Raw genomic sequence first — 10,756 nt, 5'->3', positions numbered from 1 at the left:
TGGGAGGCAAGAGAGGGCTCAGTGTTCACGGCCAAACGTCTGATGTGCCAGGACGCATTCATTCTCAGAAGGGACGTGAGAGTGGCAGCGCGACTCGCCTGCTAAACCTGCCACTGTCATGGTGTGGTACCATTTGTCAGGTAGCCAAGGATACCTGTGGCCTGGCCCCTGCCCACTCCTCACACCGTCCACAGGAAAGGGTGTCCTTTTACCACTTCTCTGGTCCCGGGAAGCCACCTCTGCTCTCCAGCATCTCGGCTTGCCATCTGCCCTCCCCGGTAGGAATGCCGCTTCTGGGTTGACCGTGGGCTTCAGACCTCAGCCCATGACTCCTACTCAGGGCCCCTTGCGCCTTGCTCCTCTCCCACCCCAGGAAGCCAAAATAGGAGTGACCAGAAGTCACACTATGCCTTTGAGAACACACCCCATCTTCCTCTGTCACCCCTCATCTCAGCCGGGAGTCTGTCCCTGAGACCCCACACCAAGCCAGGCATCCCCGCTGGCACCCCGCCTCGCCCTCCAGTAAACCAGGGTGAGCGCCTGGCTCCCCAGGTGAGGGCTTTGCTCCTTCCTAACCAGCCGGCTGGCCTCGGCCGGAGTCCTCAGGCCCCCTGGGGTCCCCCCCATCCCTGCGGAAGCAGATGGCTCTGCCCCAGGGTGGCCGGAGCTGTCAGTACTGGGGTTCGCAGGACTAAAGGTAGGCTCCACATAGTGTGTCATTATCGTCATCATTTCTCCTGAATCCTGTTCTCTCCAGGGCTCTCGATTACATCCATCAACTGAACGTTCGGCTTGCCTGGTGCGGAGATGGCAGCAGCCTCCTGGTAACCGGCTCCTGCCACGGACGGGCGCCTTCAAGCAGGGGCCACCTCCGTCCGCCACTGCTGAGGACTTCAGGGGCCAGCAGTGTCCAGCTCTGAGGAGGAGCTCAGGCACGTTTTCTCCTGATGGCCTCCCCCTTCTTCAGAAACCTGAGGTGCCACACCTGTGTGTCCCCTGCTGTCTGTGCTTAAGGAAGGCACAGACTGGGCCAGGCCCAGGCTAAGGAGTACTTGGGCCAAGGAGGGATTTTGCTGTTGTTGTTGTTTTGTCACCTGCCACAGGATAGCCTGTCCCTGCCACTCTGCTACCTGCCCACCTACCCCCTGGCCACCTCTGGGAGCCAGGGCTGGTCTCAGTCTGGATGCCCCAGGCTCTCAAGGGCTCAACCACTACCTGTTCCAAAGAGCTTTGTGTCCTGACCCTGGGGGCCATGACCCCAGCGGCCGCAGGGACCCCTTCCCACCCAGCAGCCAACCAGCCAGGCAGCCAACCAGCCTCAAGACCTGACGGCCTAACCCATAGCTGCTTTGCCCCTTTTAGGAAAACAGGACAGGGGGCCGGGCACCCGAGGGCCACTGGGCACTGAGCCAAGGAAGCTGGGGGGCGCTTCAGATTCCTGCCCCTCCTCCCCCCATGGATGGGTCCCCAGGCTGAATCCGGAATCCAGCCGCTCAACGTCGTGCAGGACGGGGGAGTTCGCGCGGCGCCCTCACCCCGGGTGCCCAGGGTCTCGCACTGCGCCCAGCTTGGACCGGGGTCTCTGGCTGCAGGGGACGCTGTGCCAGGGTGAGGGCCTCGCTTCCCCGGGCGGCGGTAACAGGCACAGGGCTCTCCATTTACTGCGGCGGGGGCTCTCCGCCGTCCTCGCCCCCCACCGCGCGGCCCTCCCGCAGGAGCTCCGAGGGCCCCTGGGGAACCGACTCCCTCCCGCCCGCGAGGGCGCGGGAGGCGGGAACCGTGACGCGGCGGAGGGGATGCGCCGCATAAATAGCGGCGGCGGCGGCCCGGGCGCTGACACGTCGAAGGAGCCCGGCTGCCGCGCTTCCCTCTCTGTGTCCCCGAGGCCACGCCATGCGGTGAGCGCCCTCCAGCCCTGCCCGACCCAACCGGACCCGCGTCCCCGCCGACAGCCCAGGACCCGCTGGCACCCGGGGACCCCCTGGCATCTCAGACCCGCCGACCCCCGGGGCCCGCCGACACCCCAAGACCCACCGACACTCCGGGACCCGCCGTCGCTCAAGGTACCGGCCCCCGGAGGCCCCAGAGACACGCGGGCGCCTCCGTCTCCACCTTCGCCGCGTTCCCACCTCCTGAGCGCCTGCCGGCGGGAGGACCTTCCCCTGGGCCGCCGCGGCGCCTCTGCCCCTGGTCCCCTGCCCCGGGTCTCGGTCCTTCGCACCCTGGCTCCTGGCCGCCGCTCCCGCACCCTCAGGGGCCGGGGTCCGAGCCTCCGCTCGACGTGCGCGGGCGCCCCGCTCCCTGGGGACTGAGGCAGGTCTCCCCGCGCCGCGCCCACCGCCCGCCTTCCCTTGCAGATGCCCAGAGGCTGCGCCCTCCTGCTGGCCTCCCTACTCCTCGCTTCGGCCCTTTCAGCCACCCTGGGGCTCGGGTCACCGGTAAGTGCAGGGTGGGACAAACGTACCCCAAGCAGGGTCCCCTTCTTGGCAAAGGAGAGCAAGCCATCAGAACCAGACTCCGGCGAGGGGCGTGCCTTGCGCCAGGAACAGAAACAGCCATCAGTTCTGATCCTGGGCCGGGGTGCCGAAGTCTGGGGGCGTGAGAGGGTCCCCCGCCACCTGGGGCTGAGCATCGAGGGCCCAGGTGCTGAGAGCAAACCAGAGGGGGCTGGCCAGAGGCCTGAGATTTCCCCGGGGAGGCTCCCTCAGGGCTTCCTGGCAAGACACCTCTCCCAGTACAAAAAGTGGCTATGGGACACTAAAATCTGGACAGGGCTGAACTTGAGGTGAGTGCCTGGGAGGAGCGAGAAGCACAAGTCATTTCATTCAGTTCAATAGAGCATCAGTTACACGCAGCGCAGCTGGTGTTATCAACTCCTGTCTTCAGCATCTCTTAAAAGCCTCACTTAAAAGGCACTGTGAGTCTACATGGTCCATGAAGGAATTATTCGATAACACACGTAATCCTATTTTCATGTCAAATATAGCTGATTTGGGTGCAGATTTGAAATCGTGCCCTTTGCAAAAGCACAAGCCGGAGTCTGACTCCTGTATTATACCTGGAAAGTCTGGGTGAATTTCATGTAATGTTCACTCTTGCTTTAATACTCTGCATCTCTTGGCTTATTAGATGAAAGAGTTGCTGGAGTGTATTTGTAATTTAAGCCCTGTGGTTTTTTAAAATATATAATAACTTCACAGGCTGCCATGGTGGCTTATACAAGCAGAAGCAGCCTTGGGGGCTTCTTGGCACCGATGCTGTCTGTACCCTTGCCACCTGACCCCGCCCCCCCTTCTCCTGTTTCAGGTGAAGGAAAAGAGAGGCTGGACTCTGAACAGCGCTGGCTACCTTCTTGGGCCACGTAAGTGACGGCGGTGGTGCTCGGCCCCTCCAGGTCGAGCCTGCCTTCTGGTGCTGGCTTGTGCTAATCCTGCTCTTTCGGAAACAGGAGGTAGCCGGTCACATTCTGATACATTAATATTCAGTTAAAGGGAAACGGGATTTGCCCCAAGACTCTGAGGCAGGATGCTTTCTCCGTGGGTTAACTTAGTCCCTGAAAAGCGGCCCCGGGATGGACCAAACCGCATCCACCTCCCCTTTCCCCCATTTGCGGCAGACGGGCTTCTTCCCAGGGGTCTGACCCCTTCTGCCCCCTCCTCCAGCCCCGGGGCACCTGGCCTTCTTCTGAACCCTCACCCACGCTGCTGCCTGCGGCTGGGTGGACCCTCAGCGCCCTCGCCTTCTTCTCTGCTCCCTTCCCTTCTTCCTCCCTTCCTCAGCCCCGCCAGTCTTGGCATCTTTGACCCAGGTGCTGTTCCTTCTGGAAGCCTCGCCTTCCTCTGGCTCTCCTGCCCTGCACCCCGATGGGTTCCCAGCCTCAGATATTGCTCAGGCTTCCCCAGGAAGGCAGACATTCCTCGGGGCTCTGTTCTGGGTCCTCTCCCGGATCCCTCTGTATTTCCCTAAACGCTCCCATCTGCTCTTTGGGCTCACGGAGCACCCAAGTCAACAGACCCCAAACCCCACCTCCACCTTTTCTTAGTCTAAGCCCTGGATGGGAATTCCCAGGTGACCTGAAGAGGCCAAAAACATGCCTGCCCCCAAACTAAATGGAGACGGCTCTCTTCCTGCTCCAAATCTGTCCCTGTAGCCATCCTGGGGGTGACTCATGCTCAGTATCTTGTCGTCTGGACTCGGTGTGAGTGATTTGATTACATTCATGATGCAGAGAATCGGCGAGGCTGGGTCTTCAGAGACACCCCCCCCCCCAGTTCGATGGCTGCATTTGCAGACAAGCCCTTCAAGCCATAAGAGGGCGTAGGAGGCGGCAGGACATGGGAAATTGGGGTGCACAGGTGCATCAGTCCTGCTAAAGGGGACGCTCTGGCCACTGCAGGCTATGTCTGCTGATGCCGCCTGCCTCACTCTCTGCTCCTTTCGTGTCCTCTGTCTGCAGTGACACTTTCAGATTTTAATTGTCCTGAAGGGGAGGGGACTTTTCACTTCCCATCCAACCTGGTACCTACCCATGGCTTGCAAACCTTTTAAAAAAAATCCTCCCCCATTTATTATGTTCCTGTTTTCCCAGAGGAAAGGAGACAAACAACATATGGCTCTTACCCGGTCCTCCCAGAGTAACTGGGCGGCGTGCTCCCCACTTACCCACCACGGGAGCTGCTTTTAGTTCTTAATTCCAGAGTTTAAGTTCAGACTGGTCCCTTACTACAAAAGGTTGTTTTATTGAATCACCTGGAGGGTCCTTGAGGGCAGTGCCTTAAGAAACACAGGCACAGAAGTGACAAAGCCTAGATGGGGCCCTGGTCTCAGAGCAAAAGCAGCAGCCGGTCCCCAAGTGGTCGTGTCACTGCGAGCGGAGTGGCCTTGCCTGGCCGAGGGTAGGACAGCTTCAAAGGGTACACGTTTTTCCCGACCTCTTTGCAGCCCTGAGTTCTTTTGCTCAGAAAGCTCCTGGTCTCTGGGTGCTGCTGGCCCCCCAGAAAGGAGGAGCCCTTCAACAGACATGCTTTTCCGTGTTCCACTGGAATACCTAACGTGCATGTATCAGGAAGATTTCGAACCCGGAGTTAGAAAACAAACCACTTTTCACTCTCAGTCGGGATCAGCAGAAGCCGTACATTTAGAGGGTTTGTGCAGTCCCCACAGCTGCGCACTGTGCTCTGGGCCTCCTCTACCAGCGTAGAAAGTGGCAACGCAAGGGATGTGTTTGCGGCCTTCGGAAGCGCCGGCTTACTCATCATTCCCTCCCAGTTAGAGCCAAGAACTCTGGCCTCTGGAGAACGACTTGGTTTTGTCCAGGCTTGGGGGTGACCAGTCCTCCCGGCCAGGGAGACAGACACGGGAAGCCCCCTCTCCTTTATCCCAGGAGCCCCTTCTCTTCAGGCTGGGACATGTGTCCTCACTCTTGCCAATCCTTCCTTTCTTTTTCTTTTTTGTGGCCGAGTCTGGGGCATGTGGAAGTTCTGGGGCCAGGAATTGAACCCACAACACTGCAGTGACCCGAGCCACAGCAGTGACAATGCTAGATCCTTAACCTGCTGAGCCACCAGGGAACTCCTCCAATAGCTTCTTAAGGGATCCCTCTGCTTGCAATCATGATGCCCCCACTTTTCACTCCTCCCAACACAGGGGCGCATGCACACACACACACACACACACTCTCTCTCTCTCTCTCTCTCTCTCTCTCTCGCTCTCTCTCAACCTACCTGCTTCCCTTCCTCCCTCCTCCTCCTCCTCTGTTTCTCTGGCTCCAGTCCATCTCCCACACAGCAGCCGGAGTGGCCGGAAATAAAAATCCGATTACATCACAACTGCAGATCCCTTGGTGGCCCCCCTGTTTTCAGGGATGTAGGACCCCAGCCCCTGTTCTCCGTCTGGGAGACACCCAGCCGGCCCTCCAGGGACCCCCACTCAGTGCTCCCCCTCCCTACATCAGGCCCACGCTCCCGGGACAGTGCCCTGTGCAGGCCACCGGCTGCCCCCTCTTGACCAGCGGCTCCCCTCCTGCTCTGTGGGGCCGCAGCTGCTGGGCAGGAGCTGAGCTTCCCTCAAGTCCACAGAGAATGGCCTTCCCTCTTCTGCGGTATCCCTACAGTCTGGCTGTGTTGCCTGTTGGCTGCAAGCAGCCCTGGGTCCCTCGGGATGGGCAGGGTCTCACCACAGAGGCCACACTCAGGTGCTGTCCCTCTGGTGTGCACACAGATGCCATCGACAACCACAGATCATTCCACGACAAGTATGGCCTTGCTGGCAAGCGGGAACTCGAACCCGAAGACGAAGCCAGGCCGGGTGAGGACTTTAATCCCAGGGCACACAGGGTGGTGGGGGGACCAGGGCCACCTCGATCCACAACTGCGGCCTACGCTTGGCCTGGCCACATCCATTGGCCACCAGCAACAGAAGCAGCAAAGCCAGGGGTGAGATCCCGGGGCAGCCACGGCCGGCTCAGGGCCTCGGCTGCGCTGAGCCAGGCTCTGGGATGGAGGGAGGGACGGCCGGCTGGTGCCCGCAGGTGTCCAGGTCTAAGACGGGAATCCCTTCTGGTTCCCAGGAGGCTTTGACCGGCTGCAGTCAGAGGACAAAGCCATACGCACGATAATGGAGTTTCTGGCTTTCTTGCATCTCAAAGGTACGTGCCACACGGCCCATTACACATCCCACCTCTTAGGAGCCTGGGCACCTAACAGGTCTGGCGGCGACACTCCACAGACTCCTCCTGGGGACTGGCTGTCACCCCTCTACACACCTGCAATCACGCTGCTGGGGGGCTGTTCTAAGGCATAGGGAGTGGAACCAGCTGCAAAAGTGGCTGGGATGGTGCTGTCCCCACGCTGTCCCCAGAAAGGGTCGCCCGGGGGAGAGGGCCTTGGGCTTCCATTCACTCTGCTGGACCCACATTTCTTGACCCGGTAACAAGTGCTATACCTTTCAGAGCCGCAGCTGCTACTCCCAGGCAGCTCTCCGTAGACCGACCTCCTTAAACCGTGCCCTGCAGGCCAGCGATGCCAGCCGCCAGCCATCAGCATGTTCCAGATGGCTCTTCCAGCGCCTGGCGGGGCAGGCAGGCCGCATTTACACCACAGCTCTCCACCCTGGGGTCTGGTCTCTTCCACACGTACTTCAGCGAGGAGGCCTCCCTGGGGCCACTTGAACCCCAGCATTTCTGTGTTTTGATTGTTGTAACGCAGAACTCCTTTCATTAGAGTACATCAATTTTTTTTTTTTGTCTTTTGTCTTTTTAGGGCCGCGCCCGCGGCATGTGGAAGTTCCCAGGGTAGGGGTCAAATTGGAGCTGCAGCTACCGGCCACAGCCACAGCAACGCGGGATCCGAGCCACATCTGCGACCAACACCACAGCTCACGGCAACGCCAGATCCTTAACCCACTGAGCGGGGCCAGGGATCGAACCCTCGTCCTCATGGATACTAGTTGGGTTCGTTGACCACTGAGCCACGACAGGAACTCCGAGACATGAGACATGGATTTTTATAGCCCAAACAGGAAGGACACATTTAAAAAGTCTGACAGTTTCACACGCACCCTAAGTAGGAGCATTAGATCATTAAACGGTGAGAATGTGAAAGGCGCCTCCCTCTGGACTTGATCCTGTGAGACTCTCAGAGGAGGCGCCCTAAGTGTGGCCCTTCCCTCCGCAGAGGCGGGGGCCCTGGGGCGCCTGCCCGGCCTCCCCTCGGCAGCATCCTCAGAAGACGCGGGACAGTCCTGAGGTGGCTCCGGCATCTTCGTCTCGGCGTTGTCGAGCTCCGAGACGGTGACGGTCTCACGCCAGCGAAGGCAGCGTAACCACCCCTGTCGTCCCTGCCCAGTGCTGTGTTGCTGTGGTGTCAGATCTTCTTCCTTTGGGAGTAGGTTTGAGCCGCAAAATAAAAACTGCAGCTGCTTGCGTTATCATTTCTTCCACGTGCCCGTCTCCTCGCCACTGCCACCAACGCGTTTTCCAGAGATAATGCTTGATGATAATGAGGCGCACAGAGGAGAGTTGAAGCCCACATTCTACCATCCAGAGCGTCCTCAGACACATGCTCTTGTCACTTGTGTGCAGGGGACATAAAGTTATCTTACTGTTAAGCTGACTCTAGTTACAAAGCTAAGTCTGTTTTTGAGCCAAACCGCAAAGCAGCGAGAACCCCTGGCTTCATGGAGCTGATATTTTAGCAAAATGGAAACAAAACAGCCTAAGAAACCCGAAACATGAGCAATGAGGGACGTACTTGGTCTTGGGGAAGGTGAGGGGTGCTAAGGAGACACAGCGGCCGCCTAGGGGCCGTGGGGGAGGCCTAGCAGGCACAGCAGTGAGGTCGGTGTGGCTGGATCAGGACGTAATGATCACAGAAAGGGAAACCACTTTATACATCAGGACACGCACTCAGTTAACGCTGCACCAAAGGCAGCCCGTGGGGACAGCAGTGGCGGGATGGGGCCATCTCTGGAGCAGAAATAAAAAGCTCGTACAGAAGGGCCAAGAAGAAAACGGGTGAGGAGGAGAAGCCAGGCGTGGAGGTGACGACGGCTCGGGGCGCCCCGGCGGGCGGAGGAGAGCAGATCAGGGCCGGGAGCGGGCGGCAGCTCTCCATCATCCCCCCAAGCAGTGCCTCGCCCCGGGGCCACAGGGATGGCACAGGCCACCGTCGTCTCTTCTCACGCCCGCAGGGGATGGCAGTAGACAGCCACGTGTCAGAATCGCCACCTAAAGACCCACGTCCAGGAAGAAGTAGGCGCTGTGGTTGGTCACCCAAGCCCTGCTGGCGGGGCCCAGCCTGGCCCCCGTGACTCTCGCAGAAGCTCCCCCTCCTCTGCAGGCCCACGTGCAGAGCCGGGCGGCCCAGCGCCAGCTCAGGAACACCGGTCCTTCTTCCCTCCCTTCACCTGCCCTGTCTCCTCTCTCAACTTTCTTCAGTTCGCTCAGATGTGGGTGGGCCCAGGACACCTGGCAGCCCTGTTAGAACTCAGGTCGCCACCCTCTGCCCAGGGTGTCTGACCAACAAGTGCCCTCATCTACTAGCTCCAGCTTACAGTCTGCAGCCTGGCCTGCCTGGTGTCCTTCTGGCCTTGTCCCCTTCTCTCTGGTGGTCGTAGACACGCCTGTCCCCACCCCAGCCTGTTCTACTAGCCTTCCTGTCCCCTAAGCTCCAGACCACCACCAGCTGGAGCCTCTGGCCCAGCCTCGCTCACCTAAAACCTTTGCACGTGTCCCTGCAGATGCCAGTAAACTCCTACACATCCCACAGGATCCCACTTTGCGATGGCCTTCCCCAGGGCACCCTTCCTGCTCAGGCTCCCTCGGCAGGGTTGTGTGCAATGCCCAAAGGGAGTGCTGGCCACTCTAATGCTGTTTGCTGCTTGCTCTCCCCACCACGCTGTCACTCCTCAAGGAACAGACTGTGATCAGTGGATCAGAGATTGGACAGGGCCAGTCTTGGGTTTCCAGCATGCCCCGACACGTGGTAGGGCCTTTTAATGGATGCTTCGGGAGCAGGGGTGGGAATGGCCGAGGCAGCCCAGGCTCAGTGCAGGTGAGTGGGCTCCAGAAGTAGGCCCTGTAACCTTACCCCCCTCGGCCCCCCACCTGGCCAAGCTGTTCCTCCTTCTAGGAATAAATGGAGCAGGAGAGGTGGTGGCCGCTAGAGGTGAGGGACGAGGAGCGGCTGTGGTGCCCTTTGCAGTGGCGGAGGCGACCATTTCAGAGGAATGTGATCAAAGACCACTTCCTGGGAGAACACAGTTGGCGCTGGCTCCAGTCATACCAGATGATTCAGCTGTCAACCATGGCAGAATTTTCAAGGCCATTGGCCACTGAAGGAAGTGAAGAATTTACAGGGCAAATGAGCAAGACCAGCCTCGGGAGTTCCCATCGTGGCTCAGCGGTTAACAAATCCGACTAGGAACCATGAGGTTGCGGGTTTGATCCCTGGCATTATTCAGTGGGTTGAGGATCCGGCAGCTGTAGCTCCAATTCGACCCCTAGCCTGGGAACCTCCACACGCCGCGGGTGCAGCCCCAAAACAGACAAAAAAAAAAAAAAAAAAGAAAGAAAGAAAGAAAGAAAAGACCAGCCTCAACATCCTACTGCTACAATCCAAGGGGAAGACAGAGCTCACCCCCCGCCAGCCAGAGCCACGCCGCCCGTCCTCACTCAGTTCGGGAGACACAGTGGAGGGGGCTGCAGAAGAGGGGTTTGCTCTCAGGAGGTTTCGTGAAGATGGGGGAGGCTATGATGTTTAAGAGGAGAGGGAGAGGTACCAGAGGGAGAGGTACCAGGGCGCTGAGAAATCCTAGGGCAGAGACGTAAAACCTAGAAAGATGGAAAGAATCAGAACTGATTAATTTCTAGCATACAACCCAAGACTTTTGTTTTTTATTTTATTTTATTTTATTTATTTTTGTCTTTTTAGGGCCACACCTGCACCATATGGAGGTTCCCAGTCTAGGGGGTCAAATCGGAGCTGCTGCTGCCTGTCTACACTAAAGCCACAGCAACGCCATGTCTAGCTGCCTCTGCGACCTACACTACATCTCAAGGCAACGCCGGATCCTTAACCCACTGAGCAGGGCCAGGGATCGAACCTGCGTCCTCACAGAAACTACGTTGGGTCTTTAACCGGCAAGGCCAGGGATTGAACCTGTATCCTCATGCATACTAGTCAAATTTGTTTCCCTTGAGCCATGATGGGAACTCCAACTTTTGTTTTTAATACATTGCAAAAAAAAAGAGAGAGAG

At 58.7% G+C, this 10,756-nt stretch overlaps 1 protein-coding gene across 1 annotated transcript; it reads left to right on the top strand.

Annotated features, from left to right (window-relative positions):
* Positions 1-1,836: 1,836 nt before the first annotated feature.
* GAL (galanin and GMAP prepropeptide) lies at positions 1,837-7,919 on the top strand. The gene is made up of 6 exons (NM_214234.1): positions 1,837-2,063; positions 2,358-2,438; positions 3,307-3,361; positions 6,220-6,306; positions 6,569-6,646; positions 7,674-7,919. The coding sequence occupies exons 2-6, from the start codon at positions 2,358-2,360 to the stop codon at positions 7,742-7,744; spliced, it is 372 nt and encodes a 123-aa protein (NP_999399.1). The 5' UTR covers positions 1,837-2,063; the 3' UTR covers positions 7,745-7,919.
* Positions 7,920-10,756: the final 2,837 nt, after the last annotated feature.

Source organism: Sus scrofa, chromosome 2 (genome assembly GCF_054392235.1).
Source record: "Sus scrofa isolate SSC_HxYL_T2T_F1_AM1 chromosome 2, Sscrofa_HxYL_maternal_Yorkshire_Landrace_v2.0, whole genome shotgun sequence".
NCBI classification, from domain to species: Eukaryota; Metazoa; Chordata; class Mammalia; order Artiodactyla; family Suidae; genus Sus; species Sus scrofa.
Note: the sequence above shows the minus strand (reverse complement) of the source record. Positions and strands in the feature narration are given on the sequence as shown.